Raw genomic sequence first — 22,596 nt, 5'->3', positions numbered from 1 at the left:
AGAGGCAGTCAGTAAATCACCCCCTATAAATCAAATTTGTGGGTCACATGGCTAGGCTTTTAAGGGTCCTAGTGGTCATTAGCCTAGTGCACACTTATGAACCTGTGAACAGTGGTATTCAGCACTAGGTTTTAAAATCATCAGTCCAATGTAAGTGGTGGTCACTTTCTTTTCTTTGAATACCAGAGTTAGTCCATACATCATCCCCTATAAATCAAATATAAATCAATTTTGTGGATTTTGGGTTGCACGAGTAGGCTTTTAAGGGCCGTAGTGATAAGTAGCCTAGTATACACCTATGAACTGTGGTTTCCAGCACTAGTTTTTAAAATCATCAGTCCATCATAAGTGGTGGCCATGTAAAATCATCAGTCCAACATAAGTGTTGGCCACGTTCTTTTCTTGAGGAAGGGGCTGACACTACATGCACATTACAGGATTACCTTGTGATGCCAGCAAGATGCTAGGTTAAAGAAAACTGGTATAAAGATGTGATTTTGTTCAGTATTTCATGCTGGTAACATACAAGGTAACCTTGTAACCTTTGTCTGTGGATGTGAGAAGAGAGAGATGAAAGGAAGAGAATTGCAGGGAATGTATTTAAAATGTAAAATTGTGCTTCACAAAGCTAGCGCAAGTCATGTAATCCTCAGCATCTGCCACCAAATAAGTGTGTTGAGCCAGTGGCATAGATGGAGTTTGAATCCTGTCACTGCAAACCAGGATGTCTTAGTAGGACCAAGCTGTCACCACAGGGGTAGTCTCTCTTCTGGTGCCTAGGATGAGAGTATCCACTGATATCACAGCACATGCAGCTTGCTTTACAAGATGCCTGCCTGTCCCCATTGTATGATAGCCCTTCTAAATATTGCCCTAATCTCTAATAGGGGAATGATGCACAGATGATCCTACCTCATTCTTCACCTGAGATAGGGAGCTGTCCCCCCAGCCTTCAGGTCTACAACCTAGTAAAGCACTTAGACTAGGATACTGATGGCTGAGGTTTAGAAGCATGCTTGAGCTGGGGAAAGGAAAGAAAAGGACTGTGTCAGTTGAACAACTCTTCTTCACCTAGTAGGAGATGATATACATGAACCTACATGTTGCTAGCCCATCCTCACTACAAAGGTGGTATGCCTGCATGACTAGGGCCTAATCTATGAACGGGGTGCCCATGAGACAAGCAGGATGGGCATCTAAACCTAGATGCCTTGCTTCAGAACCAGAAAATGGCCAAGGACTTTAGCTACTAGCTTTGATTATCACAGTGGCTTTGGTCATTGTAGATGCTGCACCACGTTTTGTTGGTTTTGTGAGACTGTTACCAGTGACTCCATCTCCCAGCATAGTGTAGGGGATGTCTCACTAGTGAATTTTTAATGCTACGACTGCTCACCTCTACTTGTATTGCAGTGCAGATTTTAGTGCTGCTGCAGCAGTGGTGTTATGTTAGCTGCCTCAAGATACTGTAGGATGCATCTCATTGCAACTCCAATACCATGCCCAGTCCTCCCCATACACTTTGAGGCAAATCTAAATACCCCAGTAATCATGCCAGGCCTGTTTTTCCCCATATGTAAAGTGGAGCAAATCTCAGTAGTACAACACTAGTATCATGACGGCTACTCCCCATGTACTGTGTGGGTCGCGGCATTAGTATCATGCCTTATGCCTCCTGCTTATGCTTTGTAATTGTAATTAGTTAGTAGGCACTTAAATTTGAATTTATATTGTGAGTCAAAATCTCACTTGTGCAACACTGCTACTGTGATTGCTTCACTGCATACAGTGGGGCAGATCTCTCTCTTTATTTTTCTCCCCAATCCCTGCTTATCTTTCAAGTACCTCTTGTCCAATTGGTCTATTTGTTTCCCATCAAAAGTGCAAGGGTCTGCTGAGGGAAGCTGTCATTTAGGATGGTTTGGCTTTTCATGTTATACCCTACTGTCCCACTGCTAATGCTCAGATCACGAGGGAAGGGAGAGTACATTGGGCTGATGATACTGATCACGTCACTTCTACAAGGGATGTTGCCTGTAAGCAGTCCTTCCCTCCATCCTCAATCCTCAATCCTCAATCATGGATGATGGTTTCCCTAATCGCAGCTGGGGAAGTCACACTGCCTTATGTGCTCTCCAGACACACACAACCAACTCTGCCCCCCCCCCCCATTCAAGAAAAACAGGCCACAACACTTCACTTTTGTCCATCCCTGCCTAGTTACTCCAGTGCTGGATCAAATAACTGAACCCCAGTCACTCAAGTCACATTGGAGGCAAGGAGCCAGGCATTGGTACATCTCAGTACTGCTAAACTAGTACCATGTTGATGACTCCTCCCACATTTGCTGTGAGTCATATCTCAATACCACAGCATTACTACCTTGCAACTATGATTCCCTTCCTGCATAACATGTGAGGCAAGTCTCTGTAGCACAGTCTTAGTACTATTCCTGCTGTCCCTCTGCTTACTCTGTGGGTTAAATCTCAATACAGCAGTACTAGTGCCATGCCCCCCCCCCCCCCCCACCATTTACACTGTATAGTGGATCTCAGTGTCACAGCACTGGCGCCATGATGCTGCACCCAACTTGCACTATGGAGCAAATCTCATTAGTGGAGCACAAGTGCTATGCATGCCTGCCTCCATAAACACAGTGTAGGGAAACTCTCAATAATTTAGCATCATTTCCATTTTATGGTGTTATAAATGGAATGGGAATGAGTGAAGTGACCTACCTGGGCCTGACTAAATGGATTGTCCAGTCAAAGTTTTAAATGTGAAGAAATACAGACAGCAGAAACACAGATTCCTGCAGTAGGGTTGAAAAGATGTTGGTTAATTTGTGATGAATATGAAGAATGAAATGTTAACAGAAAGAGTAGTAAATGCATAGCATATGTAGATCGGTGTGCATATCCCTTTAATAAACCTCCTGTGGGCATGTACTGATGTATTGATTACTGACCATGTGCAGGGACAGAGTGCCATTTTGTGTTAAGATGTTGTAATGCAAACATGTCTTTGTGGAAGCTCTAGTTTCTGTTAATCTGTTCTTTTGTAGTTATTGAAGCTGCTACCCATCCTGATGCATTTTCATGTAATAAAGCTTCTTAAACAAACTACCCTGCCTGCTTGTCATCCTTGGATTAAGGACAAGCAACAGCATATTGCTTCACTGAAAGAGCTGCAAATATGAAGCTGGTTTGGAGTCCTAGTAGTGTGGTGGCTTTTGACAGAAAGCAGTTTATTATGCTTTATTGGTTATAATTTGTGTTGTACTTCCTGGATCAAGGCTAAAGGTCAAATGTGACCAACCCACTTATTAGTGAAATAAATAAATAAAAATGTAAGATGTAAGCACAAAAAAAAAAGTTAATTGTTTGTCTGTTGTAACTTGCCATAACGTTATAGTTTTAACACAGTTCTTCTATCCTCATTTTATTTGTACTCTGTTTTGTCTAGACCTGAGAAAATACAGAACATACAAAGGGAACTCTGTACGGGACCTCCTGAGGGCCATGAGGAATAAGGTATCAATATTTTCTTAATATGTCCTGGAAATGGTCTGCCTGTTGGCTGAGTGATTAGGGTAACTGTGTGCAATTGCATTGGCATGATTTAGGTGAAATCCAAAAACAGAGCAGTGAATGCCTGGGAGAAGACATCTAAGTGCCACACAGGTTGGATGGAGTGGGAGGGTGCAGCATTCAGTTCTGTTGCCATTTTGCTACCTAGAGAAGCCAAATGTGGTAAGATTGCTTGCAGCAGATTCAGAAATTTGGCTGTCTTATGCTACTGTCTGGAGTATATAGTGTGTGTGTGTGTGTGTGTGTGTGTGTGTGTGTGTGTGTGTGTGTGTGTATGTGTGTGCGCGCACGCGTACACTGCATGTTGGAGTATTGAGAGAAAAGAATAAAACATAAAAATATTTTATTTTATTTATTTATTTAACATTTGTTTGCTGGAATAGACCAAATGGAATGCCAAGCATTCCCCTCTTTAGCAGAGGTCTGAGGAGAAAAGTTCCCCATAAAATTACATACAACTTTTATACAGACTTTTGTTTAAAAAAAAAAACTGGACAAAATGTAACAGCAATAAAAATGTGTTTAAAAGAGAAATATTTACAATATGTACAAAAGCAAAAATAAAAGAAAAGCAACAAAGCTTTCCCCATGAGTTTCCCTACATAGAGAGACCAGAAAAGGTTGCTGTTATATGGAGATGATCTGTTACTCGCTTTTTCTGATATGGAGAGGGACCTCCCAGCCTCCACAGAAATGTTGCAGGAGTTTGGTGTAAAGTCTGGTTATACAATTAATGTTTTGAAAATGGAGACAGAATTAATTATACCCTTGCTATCATGCTTGCAAGTGAATATTCTTTGCTTGAGAGAAGGAATTCTGTGATTTATGTGGAAATAAAATTGTTAGACAATAGCAGCTTCCCCAGAATTTATTTATACTGACCTTTCTACTAAGGCCAGATGGCTGACCTAGAGATGGAAGGGACTGTGCCTTGATCTGCCTCAAAGAATACAAAGAATCAGTTAATTTTCCCTTTGATGCTTTGTGCATCTCAGAGACTCCATTTATCTCCAGGGCAGATTTTCTACAGGATATTTCAAAGTTAATTTAAAACTTTACATGGGCCTGTGATGGGCATATGGTTAAATGGAAACTGCTGTCATTGCTGTTTTGTCAGGATGGCTTGGGTGCTCCTGCTATGGAGCTGTATGCTCAAAATTATTTTAGGCCTCCTTTCTGAAAATTGTTGCACATCATTGGAAATGATAAGTAGTTGAGGAGGATGTGAAAGAAGTCTGCACATTAACAAACATTAGTAAGATTCGACATCAGAGAAAGCAATTGGGGCTACGATGAGGTAGGTGTTAGAGAAAAACAAAATGAATAAATAAATGGTAAGAAGAGTTACCCATTAAGATCTCCAGATGCTGATAATGTCCACAAAAATGCCGTCATAGTAACAGATGCAGTAGTAGCAACCAATGGCACATTTAACATCTTAACTGCTGAGCATTTTCAGAAGGTCTTTCCCCAGAATACTGTTTGTTTTGGCTATTTTTTCATCTGATTTAAACCCTATATCAAACCTTATATATCCAAAATGATTCAGCATTTATTCATGAAAGATTTAGTAAATGTTAATGGTGTAACTATCTGTAAAAGTGCCATTGGACTAGGCTCCTGCACTCAACGAAGACAAAGCAGAAGCTGCATCTTGAATTTTAATTAAAAAAATCATATTATTGACATCTGTTATCCTTCGACATATACATAGAATGAAAAGATTAATTTAATACAGAAGTACTCTTTTTAGGGCTGACATAACTACAATATGACAGATTTATGTTGTTGGTAGTGTATATATATATATATATATATATATATATATATATATATATTCTGAAGAAAAACGAAAGACACATATTTGCTTTCAGCTATTTGTAAAACTTTTACTCTCAATTTACAAAGGCCATTCTTGACTGAATTCTGCCCTAACTTCAAATGAAAATAACTCTACCACTTCAAGATATTCTTATGAAATTTTCCTGACGAGGCTTGTTCATAATCCTACTTTTATTAAGGCTCGTTCATAATCCTGCTTTTATTTTGTTTTTCATCAGTAGCTTTTATGAAAGAAGGCAAGAGAATGTCAGATACGAGTATGCTTCTCAGAGCATGTGGAATACCTGTGTTTTGCTATAACATATGCAAATGACAGAAAATATTAGATTTCCCTAGAAAAGAGTATTGCTTTTGGTTCTAGTTTCACAAGAGCATATCAGTAATATTCTGAAACAGGGTAGGGGGTGATGTGCATATGTGGCCAAGAGCAACAGATCGAAAAAGACTGTGCTCATTGTTTCTTTCACTTTCCTCTGAATCAAGTATTGGAGGTGTACACAGAATGTGGATGAGATGGAGGGCATGTATATGAAAACACGTGAATACTTCTTCCAATCCCTGCCATTGCAACAAACTGCCACTAGCTGGCAGCAGAACACCACCAAACAACTGAATCATAGCCCAGTTAAGCAGCTCATCCTGTAAGCAGGACCATGCTCTACAGTTATTTAAATTCTCTAATATTTCTGTCTACTGTAAAGTAACCCAAGTCCCTTCACAGCAGTTATTTTTCCATTCACTGTGAATAAATAGTGGAAACACAGTAACTTGCACAATCCCTGCCATTAAAGTACAACACTGCTTACCTTCATTACTTAGTCAGACTCTTATACCTTTTTCTTTTTTCAGCTATTACCTCCTTGGTAGGGTACCCTAACACCTTAGCTCTAAACCAGCTTCTTCTAGCTCACCAAATACTGTACCAACCCGACAAAACTCCAGCCTTACAAGACCTGGTCACTTTCTACTCCAGTAACCGAGAACTTAGATCCACAAAAAGGCACTAATCACAATCTCCAAAAGCCATTACAGCTCTGGTGGATCCCTCTATTCTAGCAACATTGCTAAGACTTGGAACTCCCTACCACTACAAATCAGGTTACAACCTAACAAAACCATCTTCAAAAACAGCTTATTTCCCACCTAAACAACTCCTGGACATGCAACTGCCTAGCACCTGGCTGACATATTCTAACTCCTTTCCCCTACCCACTATCCAACCTCATTAAAATTCCCACAGATGCACTATATATTATCACACGTTACTTGTAACTGCCTAGCACCTGTCTGACATATTCTAACTCCTTTCCCCTACCCACTATCTAACCTCGTTAAAATTCCCACAGATGCACTATATATTATCACACGTTACTTGTAACTGCCTAGCACCTGTCTGACATATTCTAACTCCTTTCCCCTTCCCACTATCCAACCTCATTAAAATTCCCACAGATGTACTATATATTATCACACGTTACTTGTAACTGCCTAGCACCTGTCTGACATATTCTAACTCCTTTCCCCTACCCACTATCTAACCTCGTTAAAATTCCCACAGATGCACTATATATTATCACACGTTACTTGTAACTGCCTAGCACCTGTCTGACATATTCTAACTCCTTTCCCCTTCCCACTAGCCAGCCTCCTCTTTAAAACTTCCACAGATGCACTCTATATTATCAAACGTTACCAACTCACTGCTGCCTAGTCCCACTGTCCCATCTATACCTACTAACTCTCCCACAGACTAAGATGAAAAGCTTTCCATTAAAATGTCAAGTACCTCATATGAACCTGTCTATATTCTCCTCCTTTTTTAGTTTTTCCTTTCTTGTCTTGCCTTCAGTACATCTTCAAGATTATCTCTACTAATCATACTGTATGAACAACCATCATATGTATCTGCTATACTTTTATTTGTATGTCTAAACCACTATGCTCATGTAAATATCTTATGCAGTCATATGTTATTATCTGTTATATTTTTATAAGTGAATGTGTAAACCACAATGCTCATGTAAATGTCTTATGTATAGTATGTTAGCAATTGTTCTGGAGCTTTTCTCCCCAAGCCTCCTCTGAAATCAGACAGCTCTGTCCAGTCGGACCTACTCCGGTAAACAAATGTAAAATTAATTAATTAATTAAATAAATAAGTAAATAAATATCAGAAGTGAAAATCTCTTCATTTCACCAGAAAAAAATATTTATTCTTGTAAAATGTCATGACTACAATGCTAAGATTTCATTCAACTCAGGTGGCTTTCTTAAATTCAACACCGAACTGCAATAATATTACTGAGGATAATATAGGAGGCCTAGGTGCATTTTGTAGTTGAAACTGTATGATTTATGTTGTTAGTACCTTACATTTTCATAATGAAAGCTAAAAGGGAGACTAAGATATAGCCTTTCATAGACAGGCAACATAGCTTTTGGTATATATTCTCTTACACTCAGTCTGACATTTTACATTATACTCGGTTTCTATTATTGTTTGTTGTGCCAAACTTCTGCTTAGTGAACAGAATACAGAAGTAGCCTAGAATATTTTTCTAATGAGTTATCTTTACTGCATTAAAACACTCTGCACTTTTCAGAATGTTTTTTCATTTGCAGTATGCCATAGCTAACATGAAAACATTTGCGCAAATAAGTACTACTGCACTAAATATCCAAAGTGTAGAACAGGATCTTAAGTGGATTTTGGAGCTGATCTTACTGTTGTCATACCTCTCAACTGTCCCTGATTTTCAGGGATGTCCCTGATTTGACACAAATTTTAACTCTGTCCCTCTGAATCCCTTCTAAAACGGGTGACTATTGGAGACATGGTGGTGAGTTACTCTTAATAAATAATGACAATAATTAGATTTATGGACTTATTTTACTTTCAGGAAATGTATATTAATTCACATTATCTTATTCTGTTAACATCACAAGTTAACAGTACTAATATTGTGAAGTGTCCCTGATTATTTCTGGATTTGTCCCTGATTCTGTTTAGATTTGTCCCTGTTTAGTTGAGAGCTGTGACTGTTGTTACTCCAGGAAAGTTTCAAAATACACTTTTAAAGAGGACTTCAATATGATATTTTACATGTATGCAACTACATCAGTATATTTAGAGTTGTTCACTGCTACAGTTAGAGTTTTGCATTATACATAGTTTACACTGAGAGTGCTGATTTGAATTTCTGTTCAGTCAGTAGAACACATTAATGACCTATAATTCTTCTGTATGGAATTGTCACTAGCTCTGAAGACTATTGTCATGTTTTCAAACAACTAAAGCTGAGAGTCTCAGCTTCAGTGGTCTGCTGCACAAGAAGCTCTGAGTTTAGAATTTGTGTGTTTTGTGACTTAACACCTTTTTGTTACCTGAATGTGTTATAGTGAAGTCTTAAGGGAGGCAGATAAAGCCATTTAAAGTCAAACCCCAGTAGCTTTAGTTCATATGCCTTTAGTGGCACAGTACAGCTTTTTGTATTCTGTTGGGATTTCTTTATAGGTGCTATGCTGAACTTCTACTCTGTCCATTGTGTACAGTAATGGCCTAGAATATGTTTTACTGACCTGTCATTATGTCAGAAGTAAAAATCAAGTACATTTTCCAAAGATTTTTTTTTCATTTACAGCAGTCTGTAGTTAACATGATAAATGTTTGAGCAGTTAATGTGGTGGGGACAAATTCAATGTAGTACTGTAATGAAACACCTAAGGATAGACAAGGAGTCTGGGATAGTATCTGTAAGCTGATCATCTTGCTGTACACCCAGAAAATTTTATAATGAAGTCTCAAAGGAGGTTGAGAGATGTCCTTTTACAAATGGGTACTACCATCAGTATGTTTAGAGGTGTTCACTGACACAAAGTGATATTTTGCATTATATCCAGTTTATATTGGGAGTACTGTTTTGAACTTCTGTTCAGTTGTACAGAACACTATAATGACCTAGAATACCTCTTTACAGAGTTGTCATTAAATCAGAAGTAAAACTCCATAGATTTCACCAGAAAAAAAATTTTTTTTTCTGGTTGTAACATAACATGGCTAAAATACCATGCTTCCAAGAGGCAAAAGTTATGGGGTCAAATTCAGATGTGTACTGCACTAAAAGCTATGAGATTAGATTAGAATTTATGGTATGTTTTGTTGAAGACTTTTTTGAGGTTATTAGCCAATAGTTTTCAAATTAAATCTAAAAGGGGGCAGGCCCCAGTGGATTTTGCCATTAATGTCGCAGTCAGACATTTTGCATTATACTCAGTTTTCACTGTGTGTGTTGTGCTGAACATCTCGATATGATGAGAACTGTAATGGCCTAGAACAATTCTTTACTGAATTATCATTGCATTAGAAGTCAAAATCCTCTATTTCTCCTAAATACAGACGTTTATTGTTACTAAACCTGTGAGTTTCCATTCCCCAGTTTAGGCGTATGTATTGCTTACTACTTTACATGGACATAAAGTTGGGTGTGTGTTTCTTACAGCTGGAACCATTAACTGAGTGAATTTCATAGCTGAGCGTCATAATATATTATTCTGAGAAAAATCTGCTCTTTTCCCCAACTGCCTGCCAGTCATCAGACCCCTCTTAGTTTAATGACTCATTCATCTTCCTTATCACTAAGAGTGAAAGTTAGCCAAAACAGGTCACTATTTGTGCAATATTCAGGGATGGTCCTATTTTTATTACTTTGCTCTACATCCCCTGGATATCATCAGTTCTGCAGTTTGATGTGCGATGTGCAAAGGACTGATTGCAATTTGCAGTCCCTTACTTCTAGAAGGGACATATGCCAGCAAGTAGCTCCATCCACCAACTTTGAATAGTAGAAGATAGTTCCCTGCTGTGCACCAGAGAAATTATAAAATGTCCATGTGATCTCCTAGCATATGCAACTCCCCTCATCCCCAGGGGAGGTGAGTATGCCTTTGTCCTTTACTCCTCCCCCTCTCTGCCTGACTCCTTCAGTGCCAGGGCTGCTAATCAAATATCAGTTGTCTGGGTTACAGTCAGAGCTCCATCCTTCTATGTCATGCAAACAGTATTGTTCCTAGAAATTTCCTGCAGTGCTTCATTCAGTTGCAGACAAATGATCCCTTATTGCAAGGTACCATCAGTCATCCTACTGGAATGCTGTATTTTCTACTTTAATTTCACAAAAAAAAGTATAGTTGTTTTTTTTTTCAGGATGGCAAACTTGGTCTATCTGAAAACTGCAATAAACTCAGTCTTTACCTGAATAATGTAACTGGTATGCATTATGAAATTAAATCTAGGAAGAAGTAATATTTATGCTATTTTTGTGTTGTAGAAAAGACACATTTTTACATGTTCTGGCAGGCGCACATAGATTTAAGATTCTGTAGTTTGCCTTCACCAGAAGATATAAGGCTGTGCAATGCAACATGAAAGTAGTATTATCAAGGGGGCCTTGTCCTGAACATTCTAAAAGAGTATCTTGAAGCATTTAGGAGATTTTATCATTATTAAAGCTAAAGTGAAAGTCAGGCTAGGAACAGCTTTTATAAAACGTCGGGGTGCAGCTTTTACAGAACAGTCAGTTGAATAAGAATGTGTACCTTAAGGTCTCTTCGGGGTGTTTTATATATATATATGTATATATATATATATATATATATATATGTATATATATATATATATACAGAGATATAGATATATGGCAAAATAAAAGCTGTCAAAACATATATGTGTGTGTGTGTGTAGTTTGCTGTCTCACACACATTTTTATTAATCAAAACTCCCAAATGTCAACATCTGTTTTGTTGACAAAACAGATGGTCAACAGGTGTATGCAATTGGCAATCCCTGAGGTAAGGGAATTTGCCCCTCCCCAGGGGGTTGTGGGATTTTTGAGTTAGTATATATAATTAGCAGGAGGTGTAAAAACAATAGTTTTCTTTTGGTTATGCCTCAGAGCATATTCATTATGGTGTTTAACTGTTTTTACTCTTGTTTTTAGAGTTGATCTAATGAAGTTTAGATTAATTTCAGCAGATTTGAGCTGAAAAGCTCAAGGACCCAAAACATTGAACAGAATGGAACATCTGTTGTGCATGATCATGGCATAGCAGGAATTGCTTCTTTCCAAACTGTTGTACAATCTCAGAGTGGGTTTACATAATTAGCAGGGTTGTGGAAGGGGGTGCCTCCTGCAAAAAAGTTTTTTTTATGAGTTTTGATCTATATTGCTGTTACAGATTTTTGAGCTTTTCACCTCAATATTCCACTGTTTGCTTATTTGAGTTTTCAAAAATTTGGTATATGCACACTTATCATTCTAAGATGACTGATTAGAGTTATCCCAGTGTATCCACTGAAGCACAGAAAAATAAACCCTGAAACATATTAATTTAGGTAAAATGCATTTACTGGGTAACATTTACCTTCCCTGTATGCCAGCAAAGAAGAAATTTGGAAAAAGCAAGAGAAAAATCACACAGAAACAGAAGACGGCAAACTCTGCCTGTGAAGAATTTTGCAGCTGTCCAGCAAAAAAGGAGTTTGAATTTCAGCTGTGGTGCAGGAGATTGCTTCCAGTAATTTCGAGGAAAAAAATCAAATGCATTCAGAGGTGTTTAAAGTAAGTGAACACTAAAAGAGCATATAAAGTCAAATGAGAAAAGGCTGAAAAAAGAGACTAAGCCTTAACAAGCTATTTAGATGAACTGATAAAACTGCTAAAATTAAAAAAAGGTTGGCTGAAAAAGAAGCTACTCGGGAAAAGTTGTTTAAAAAAAATGAGATTTTCTGCTGTACCAGAGAAACTTTAAGGAACATACTGCATTAATTTTATGAAAGTACAGATAAGCAACTGGACTGGTGTTCCATTGAGAACACATGGTGTATATGCTTCAAATCTGGCCATGGCAAAGCAGCTAAAACTGATTTTATTAAAGACGCAGTCATAACAGTAGAAAGAGTTGCTGCTGACAAAGTTGTGGCAGAAGGGGAAAATATTTAAAAACTGAGGACAAGAATGTGTTTGTAGAAAATGATTATTCACTGTACAACAGGCAGAAGAGAAGCAAGTTTATCCCAGTAATCAGGGAATGTCAAAAGGCAGTTGTGAGAATCAAGCTGCTGTATCCAGCTTTCTTCAAAATATATTTTCTTGGATGATCAAAGACATTTTTGGATGGAGAACAAAGGAAGAAAATTAAAACATTTAGGCAACAAAGGGTTTCCTGGCAAACAGGATAGGACTGTCCTTCCCAGTCTTCTGAGAATAACAAAGCCTGCAGAATGGCATTGCTAGTAAAACATTTTCAATTGTTCTAAAAGAAAATTCTTGACAGAAAAAAGCACACGAGTTGACTAGAAGAATCAGGAGCACCTTGGACTTGAACCAGAGATAGCGGTTGGGAGATGGACGGGAACAGGAAGAAAACCAGTAACATTGTGAAATTAGTGAATAAATGGGAGACAGTAAAGCATCAGCCCCATTAGATGTAAGAATAGATGGAAATGGGACTTTACAAGACATGTCTGAGAAAGCCTGATATTTTGCTGTGGTAAACTTGTGTGTGAACTGTAAAGCATATAACCCACTTTGTGTCATTAATGTTTAGATGGGGACTGAGAAACAGGTTTTGTTCTAATATTTATATATAAATTCATAATGTTAATTACATGTTATATTGTAAAGCAGCTTTTTATAGTGTGCAGTCAGGGGTATTTTAAATCAGAAGTGGAGGAAGTCTTGTCACTGACTGTTGTATACATTAAAGATATTAAAGCAATAAAGTAATTTTTCTTAGTTGTAAGGTATCCAGTATTTATTCATAGTCTAGCAAGTTAAGAAAGGCTGGATAGAAGCAGGTTAAAGTTGACATAATGTTATTATCTTGGGCTTGTGTGTGGAGAGAGAGATAAAAGCGTATTAACCACATCATATGTAGAATTAAGATAATAATTCATAGGTTCATACTAGGCTATCTGCCCTAGGGCATTTATAAGCCTAGCCAGAGTGTGTTTGGCTTTCGCCACCCATTTTAAATTAATTTTGCTATACCCTTTTTCGAGGTTAGTATACTGTGCCTCTGTCTAACAGTGACACAGAAGTGATACCCGGGGTAAACCTATGATCTCCCATCCACTCATCAAGATTCCTCTTGAAGAGAGTCAATGAGGAACTCAGCCTAACCTGGACTGGGGTTTTATTCCAGAGTGAAGGGAGCCTCTGGGTTATGAATCTGTCCCTCCAGCATGTCCTATTTATTTCAGTGCTGAGGTTCAAGTCTCTCGAGCGCATAGCTCGATGGGATTTGGATTTTCTGAGGTGCAGCATGTCCATTAATTCCGGGTTGGACATGACTTTATACATCAGGCACAGATCGCCTCTGAGCAGGCGGTATGCCACTGAGTAGAGCTGGAGTTTCTTTAACCGGGCAGCATATGGCATCTGTTTGAGCCCTTTGATCCTCTTGGTGAGGTACTTTTGGGGTCTTTCCAGTTGCTGCAGGTGTCTAGTAAGGTACATCCCAAAAGGGGCATTGTACTCGATTATGGGCCTGATGAGGGATGAGTAAAGAGGCACGATGACCTCCCCTGATCTGCATGTGAATCCCTTCATGATTAGGTGGGCTATATAAAATGTTTTTCTAACCACTTTGGCCACGTGGTTGTCAAATGAGAGATTGCTATCAACTTGGGTCCGCAGGTCCCTAATTACTTCTTCTGTACTTAATGGATTACCACCTATGTGGTAATTTGTGGGTATTTTGTTTTTGCCAAATGGGATGACTATACACTTTTTGGCGTTTAGCTTGAGGCCATGGCTCTGGCACCAGCTGTCTGTTTCTATGAGGTTCTTTTGGAGGATGCTTGTGTCGGCTGGAGAGTCGATTATGGCGCCCAGTTTGCAGTCATCTGCGAACTTGGTCAGCCACAGTCCTTCCGTGTTGGCCTGTACCTCCAAGAAATATGTACCGAACAAGAGAGGTCCCAGGACTGAGCCTTGTGGGATGCCACTTGTAACTGGTTTGGAGTCTGACATGGCTCCAGCAATTCTAACCATGTGGGTTCTTTCCTTGAGCCAGTTTGCAACCCATCTAGTGACATAGGGGTTTATATTTAAGCTGGTGAGCTTATCTGTAATGCCCGAGTGGGGTATTGTATTGAAGGCTTTTGCGAGGTCCAGGTAGGCTGTGTGGACCACCTTCCCCTTGTCAATGGCCTTGGTGACTGTTTCAAAGAAATCGACCAGGTTTAAGAGGCAGGATCTGCCCTTAACAAAGCCGAACTGGGTAGGATCCAGTGTCTGTAGGTCCCCAGTATCTTTATTTATGAGGTCCATGATGATCCTTTCCATAGCTTTGCAGACCAAGCTAGTCAGGCTTATGGGGTGATAGTTTCCAGGATCCGCTGAGGCACCACCTTTGTGGAGAGGGACCACTGTTGCTGTACGCCACTCTTTGGGTACATATCCTGTAGTAAGGCTGAGATTGAACAGTAGTTTTATGTTTGGGTTTAGCTCTTCTTGGAGTTCATGTAGGACGCAGCCCGGGACACAGTCTGGTCCCATTGATGCTGTGTTTTTTGCTTTGGAGAGGGCGGCTCTTACCTGAGCATCTGAGATGTCAGGGGGGCAGCACTCTGCTGGGATAGATATTTGCCCTTTTGGTGGGGAGGGGGGGGGAGAAGTTTGCGCTGAACCTGTCAGCTAGGATGTTGGCAATGTCTGTGGGTTCTGTGTATTATTTGTCATTTTGGACTAATTCTGAGCATATCTGGGAATTTCCACCCAGGTTCCTAACATAACTAAAGAAAGCCTTGTGATTATCTTTAGTGTCGTTTGCAGTTTTTCTCTCGAAGCTGGCCTTAGACGATTTTATGAGTGCCTGTAGTTTTTTGCTAATACTGATCAGAGATGCCTTCCCTTTTTGGGATTTTGCTCTATCATGTAGTAGCTTCCTCCATCTATTGTTCATAGGTTCATAGGTTCATACTAGGCTATCTGCCCGAGGGCATTTACAAGCCTAGCCCATCGTTTTGTGGCTTACGCCACCCCTTTAGTATGGGGAACTATACCCATTATTTTGCTGTGCCTCTGTCGAGCAGTGACACTGAGGTAATCCCTGGGGTATATCTGCGATCTCCCATCCATTGGTCAAGATTTCTCTTGAACAAGGCCAGCGAGGTGCTCTGCCTCACATGTACCGGGATTTTGTTCCACAGCATAGGGAGTCTTTGGGTGATGAATCTATCCCTCCAGCACGTCCTATTAATAGCCGTGTCGAGGTTTAAGTCTCCGCCCTTGTGGCTCTGATGGATCTAGATTTTTGAGGTGAAGCATATTCATCAAATCTGGGTTTGACATGACCTTGTATGTTAGGCAAAGGTCACCTCTGAGCAAGCGGTGGCGACTGAATAGAGCTGGAGTTCTTTCAGTCGGGCAGCATAGGACAGATTTTTGAGACCCTTTATCCTTTTGGTGAGGAACTTTTGTGGCCTCTCCAGCTGCTGCAAGTGTCGGGTCAGATACATTCGAATGGGGCATTGTACTCAATCATTGGTCTGATGAGTGATGAGTAAAGGGAGACTATGACCTCCCTTGATCTAGATGAGAATCCCTTCATGATAAGGTGGGCAATGTAGAAGGTCTTCCTAACTACTTTAGCTACATGGGTGTCGAATGACAGACTACTATCAACCTGGGTCCCCAGGTCCCTGATAACTTCTTCTGTGCTCAGTGGATTGCCACCTATTTGGTAGCTAGGGGTAACCTTGTTTTTCCCGAAGGGTATGACTATGCAATTTTTGGCATTTAACTTTAGGCCATGGCTCTGGCACCAGTTATCCATTTCTGTGAGACCCTTCTGAAGGATATCTGTGTCAGATGTGTTTTCTAATATGGCGCCCAGTTTGCAGTCATCTGCAAACTTTGTCAGCCATAACCCTCCTGTGTTTGCTTGTACTTCGGAAAAGTAGATACCAAACAAGAGTGGGCCCAGGACTGAGCCCTGTGGGACACCACTTGTGACAGGCTTTGAGTCTGACATGGCGCCAGCAACTCTGACCCTGTGGGTTCTGTCACTCAGCCAGTTTGCAACCCATCTTGTGATGTATGGGTTAACATTTAAGCTGATGAGTTTTTCAATGATACCCGAGTGGGGTATTGTATCGAAGGCCTTAGCCAGATCGAGGTAGGCTGTATGGACTGCCTTTCCCTCATCAATGGCTTTGGTGACTGTTTCGAAAAAGTCAACCAAGTTTAAAAGGCATGATCTGCCTTTGACAAAGCCAAACTGGGTTAGATCCAAAGTATGCAAATTCCCTATGTCTTTATTTATGAGATCCATTATGATCCTCTCCATGGCTTTGCAGATAAGGCTTGTCAAGCTAATGGGCCGGTAATTTCCAGGGTCGGTGGAGGCACCGCCTTTGTGAAGTGGGACCACAGTTGCAGTGCGCCACTCCCTGGGTACATATCCAGAGGTAAGACTTTGATTAAACAGCTGTCCTAGCTGTGGGTTTAATTCCTCATTGAGTTCGTGGAGCACACAGCCGGGGACACCATCAGGTCCCATGGATGCTGTGTTTTTTGATTTGGAGAGAGCAGTTCTCACTTGGGCACTGGAGATGTTTGGGGGGCTGCAATCGTTTGATATAGATATCTCTCCTTTTGGGGTTTGCACTGAACCTGTCAGCCAGTATGTTGGCAATGTCTGTAGGATCAGTAATCTTCACATCATTTTGAACTAGTTCTGAGCATATCTGGGAGTTTCCTCCCAGGTTTCTAACATAGCTAAAGAAGGCCTTATGATTGTCTTTTGAGTCTTTAGCTATTTTTCTCTCGAAATTTGCTTTGGATGATTTTATGAGAGCTCTTAGTGTTTTACTTATAGTAATCAAGGGTGTCTTACCTTTTAAGGATTTTGCTCTATCTTGTAGTAGCTTCCTCCTTTTGTTGTAGAGTTTGTTTATGGCTGGGGTCCACCAGACTGGACGCTTGCCCTTGGTACAAAGAGTCTTTGTTTTGCTTGGGATTGCCTTATCCATGCAGTCCTGCAGGTGCTGGTAGAAGGCATTTGTAAGTGATTCAGCGGCTTGAGTACTGTTTTTCCGCTCGGGGGCCTTAAAGGAGACCTCACTCGTCTTTAGAAGTGTGAAGTCGGCTTTTGAGAAGTTCTTTACTGTGGTCTTTTTTATTTCAGGTGGGGGTGGGATGAGGACCTCCAGCGAGATTAGTTTGTGATCTGATCTCACCAGTGAGGGGTATACTTCCGGTGTTGAACATTGTGCTCCCATGTTCGTGATGATGAGATCAAGTATGTTATCTCCTCTTGTGGGGATGGTGACTAGTTGTTCCATGGCATTTGAGTTTATGAATTCCAGGAACTTTTGGGCTAGGGTGTTTGGGCTTGAGTAGTGTTCCCAGTCTATATTAGGGTAATTGAAGTCACCTAGTATGATGGTGTTTGGTGATACATTTATCCCTCTAGTGTTTTCAGGAAGGCCATGTGAGGTTCCTGAGTTTGTGAGGGTGGCCTGTAACATGCTACAATTTGCAGAGCAGTCTTGCCTATGGTTAATTGCACCTGGATGGTCTCCGATGCATCGTGCGTTGCCACCAGTCTTGAGGTGTGGGTGTCCTTGATGAATATGGATACCCCCCCTCCTTTCTTGGTATTGTCCGGATTTTGGGGCCGGAACGCATGATATGAGGTAAAACCTGATAGCGCTGGGGTGCTCTCAGGAGCCTTGAACCAGGTTTCTGTCACAGCACAGACATCTATGTTCTCCATACTGAGAAGGGCCTCGAGTGCGTGCATTTTGAGATTTAGACTTCTGGCATTGAGCAGTATTACCCTTAGTTTTTTTCCCTTTTTTGTGTTCTAGGGTGGTAGGTTTAGAATTTGAGCCTTGCCTAAAAAAGGCACTATGGGGGTGGCAAGAGCCTTTGCCAATATCCGGAATCCCAGAGGTGACAGGTGCAAGCCGTCCCTTGCAAAGCAGCGTGGCTTGTCCAGCATGTCATCCCAGGCAGACAGACACTGGATCCCCTTTGAATGACACCAGTGTTTAAGCCAATTGTTAAAGCTGATCATCTTGTCTCTGTATTGTGGCATCATTCTTGGTGAAGGTAGGATACTGCTCAAGGTCAGAGTCATACCTGCCTGGGCTACATAATCAGAGAGCTCCTCAATGTCTCTTTTCATGTAGTCCAAGGAGGTACGTCTCAGGTCGTTTACACCAGCGTGGACAATGACTGAGTCATATTTGTACCTGCTGTTGAGAGACCTGAGTGCTTGCGTTATGTGGCGGATTCTAGCGCCCGACAGGCAGCTTACTGTGACCTTTTCCTTACTCAGTCTGGTGAGCGGGATGTCAGTGTGTCTGACTATGGAGCCACCAATGACTAGTGTGTCTGGCATTGTGTTTGGCCTTAAGGGCTGTGACTGTTTGACACTCTGACTGTGAGGTCTATGTGTTGCAGGTGTTGTGTTCTGAGGTGGTGGTTGTTTGGGTGTCTGCTTTGGTGGCCTCTGCTGTTTTGGTAGATTTTTGATCAGAGCCTCCGAGTATGTCTTTGTGTGTTTATGTGTATGATTTGAGGTTGTAATGGTACTATGTGAGACTGGGTCTATAGTGTGTGTGGTAACCTTCTCCTCCTGACTGGTCTTGCCAGTCCTATGTTGAGAGAGCTCAGCCTCCAGTTTGGCCGTATAGTTGCATCTCTCGCATGTATTTGTGTTTTGTGGGAGGAGGAGAGGGTTGTCTGTGTACATGAGGCAATTGTAGCATTGCCTCAATATTCCCAGGTTCACCAGCTGAGCAGGAGAGGACACTAGCAACTGATCCCTCGACATGCTAGAAGGATAGACAAAAAAAACTTTAAAAAGATTCCAGGGGACGTGGGTGACCGAGAAATGGGGGGTTGCCTTTTTGGGGTACTATCTATGACAAGAGTGCCGTATCGAGGTAATAAGTACTGTAGGAGCAAGTGCTAGGTTTAACAGATAGAGAATAGTCTACTTGGAGTCAAGTAGAGATGATCTTTTTAGTTATAGGATACGATGATTAGATCAGTAGTATAGTTCGAGGAAGGTAGTTTTAAGGGAAAATTTGAAGAGTGGACTTTAGGTAGCCCGAATAGTTTAAACCTGCTTAACCGGCGCTGCCCTAGTGTGCAACAGTGGCAGCTCCGCGCTAATTCGCGCTAAAGCGTGCTTTATAGCAGGGGGCTGGAAAAGACAGGAAATGACCCAAAATGGCCAATAAACTACAAGTTACTGCCTTAAACCACTCCTCTGAGGACAAACTGGCAGCTCAGTACTCCCCACTCCCACTAGTGAGTAAAGAAACTACCCCTTGACCAAACAAGGAAAATGGAGAAAACAGGAACCAAGACAAAGCCCAGAGATCAGCAAAATCTGATCACTGGAACAAACTATTAGAAAAGTATGGAAAACAAGAGTATTTTTTTGTTTTTTTCAAGCTTTTTTTCAGATAGGCAGAAAATACAATAAATGCTGTGTTTTTCGACTAAATGCTATCAAAAGCTAGTACACTTGAGTGTATTAGCCTGTTGTTTAACTTTTAAGCAAAACTTAAACAAGCAAGTGCAATAAACAATTCAAGCTATTAAAAACAGTAAAAAAAAGGTAATAGCAGAATAAAACAGGCAGAAATAGCAATCGAAAGGCTTAAAAAGTCGAAAATGCAGAAAAAATACTTAGAATCTGGAAAGTTTGTCTTTTCTGGTCTCTGCTGCTCTAGGAACTCTGCTGGACACCACAAGGAGCTGTGCTGAGTTCTCTATAGCCAGAAAAGCCCGCCAAAGCGTGCTTTATAGCAGGGGGCTGGAAAAGACAGGAAATGACCCAAAATGGCCAATAAACTACAGGTTACTGCCTTAAACCACTCCTCTGAGGACAAACAGGCAGCTCAGTACTCCCTACTCCCACTAGTGAGTAAAGAAACTACCCCTTGACCAAACAAGGAAAATGGAGAAAACAGGAACCAAGACAAAGCCCAGGGATCAGCAAAATCTGATCACTGGAACAAACTATTAGAAAAGTATGGAAAACAAGAGTATTTTTTTTGTTTTTTTCAAGTTTTTTTTCAGATAGGCAGAAAATACAATAAATGCTGTATAGTTTGTTTATGGCTGGAGTCCACCAGACAGGACGTCTGCCTTTGGAGGATTGGGTCTTGGTTTTATTTGGGATTGCATGATCCATGCATTCCTGAAGGTGTTCATAGAATGCGTTTATAAAGGATTCTGCGGTCTGGGCCGTATTTTCCACAGGGCCCAGGGGCTTTGAAGGATTCCACCTCGGTTTTGAGGAGTGTGAAATTTGCTTTAGAGAAGTTTTTCACTGTGGTTTTCTGGGCAGGGGGTGGGGTCGGGATGTGAATATCCAGTGAGATTAGTTTATGGTCTGATCTTACCAGTGAGGGATACACTTCTGGCCTGGAGCATAGAGTCCCCATGTTGGTGATTATTAGGTCCAGTATGTTTTCCCCTCTTGTGGGAGTGGTAACAAGTTGTTCCATAGCATTTGAGTTTATAAATTCTAGGAACCTTTGGGCTAGGGTGTTGGAGCTAGAGTAATGCTCTCAGTGTATGTTTGGGTAGTTGAAGTCGCCCAATATAATGGTGTTTGGAGAGACCTTCATATTTTCCAGTGTTCTCAGGAAGGCCGAGTGGGGTTCCTGGGTTTGGGAGGGTGGTCTGTAGCAGGCTATAAACTGGAAGGCAGTTTTACCTACTGTTAGTTGCACATGGATAGTCTCTGATGCTTCGTGCTGTGCCACCAACCTGGAGGTGTGGGTATCTTTGACGAATATTGATACTCCCCCTCCTTTTGTAGTTCGGTCCAAGTTTTGGGGCCGAAAAGCATGGTATGAGGTATAACCTGGTAATGCTGCGGTGCTCTCGGGAGCCCTGAACCAGGTTTCTGTTACTGCACAGATATCAATGTTCTCCATGCTAAGGAGAGTTTCGAGTGCGTGCATCTTGAAGTTTAGACTTCTGGCGTTGAGTAGTATTACTCTTAGTTTCTTATCCCTTGTGATACCTATGGAGGTGGGTTTGTCTTTTGAGCCTTGCCTAAAAAAGGCACTATGGGGTAGCAAGAGCCTTTGCCAATATCCGAAAGCCCAGGGGTGACAGGTGCAAGCCGTCCCTAGCGAAGCATCGTGGCTTGTCGAGCATGTCATCCCAGGCTGACAGGCATTGGATCCCCTTTGAATGACACCAATACTTAAGCTAATTGTTGAAATTGATCATCTTGTCTTCATATTGTGACATCATTCTTGGTGAGGGTAAGATGCTACTCAAGGTCAGGGTCATACCGGCCTGGGCTACATGCTCAGGGAGCTCCTCTATGTCTCTTTTCATGTAGTCCAGGGAGGTGCATCTCAGGTCATTCACACCAGCATGGACAATGATTGAGTCATATTTGTACTTGCCTTGGAGTGACCTGAGTGCTTGTGTTATGTGGCGGATCCTAGCGCCCGACAGGCAGCTCACCGTGACCTTCTCCTTGTTCAGCCTGGTGAGCGGGACGTCAGTGTGCCTGATGATAGAGTCACCTATTACAAGTGTATCAGGTGTGTTGTTTAGCCTTAAGGGCTGTGACTGTTTGGCACACTGGCTTTAAGAGCTATATTTTGCACATGTTTTGTTTTGGGGTAGCGGTTGCTTGGGTGTCTGCTTTGGAGGTCTCTGCTGCTTAGGCAGATTTTTATTTAAAGCCTCAGTATGTTTTGTGTTTTATGTGTTTGGTTTGCTGTCGTGGTAGGTCTATGTGAGACTGGAATTGTAGTGAGTGTGGTTTCCTTCTCCTCCTGACTGGTTACGCCAGTACTGAGTTGAGAGAGCTTAGCCTCCAGTTTGGCTATACGGTTGCATCTCTCACATGTGTTGGAATTTGTTGGGAAAGAACATTTCCTATTTTATAGAGGTGGATGTTTAGCTTAATGTCCTTGGTTTAAGGTATAGACACTTTTTAAGCAAATCTGTTTGAATAATGAATTAAAACGATGATAGGCATGGAGAATTGTAGTTCTTTCTTGTATTTGCAAAGTCATTAGCTATTTTTTTTCATTAGCAAAGGCTTTCCCTGGGAGAAAAAATGTCTATAGGTGTGAGCAATCAATCATGACAGGGCCAGACAG

General features: G+C 41.1%; 1 protein-coding gene across 1 annotated transcript in view; it reads left to right on the top strand.

The window, feature by feature from the left end:
* ERN2 (endoplasmic reticulum to nucleus signaling 2) overlaps nt 1-22,596 on the top strand; it is an 886,535-nt gene that overhangs the window by 848,253 nt on the left and 15,686 nt on the right. The window contains exon 21 of the mRNA XM_044089233.1: nt 3,466-3,533. Within this exon, the coding sequence (XP_043945168.1) occupies nt 3,466-3,533 (68 nt within the window). The remainder of the gene's footprint in view (nt 1-3,465; nt 3,534-22,596) is intronic.

Source organism: Protopterus annectens, chromosome 12.part0 (assembly GCF_019279795.1).
Source record: "Protopterus annectens isolate FY-2018-M chromosome 12.part0, PAN1.0, whole genome shotgun sequence".
In the NCBI taxonomy this organism is placed as follows: domain Eukaryota; kingdom Metazoa; phylum Chordata; order Ceratodontiformes; family Protopteridae; genus Protopterus; species Protopterus annectens.
This window is presented reverse-complemented; position numbering and strand designations above follow the sequence as displayed.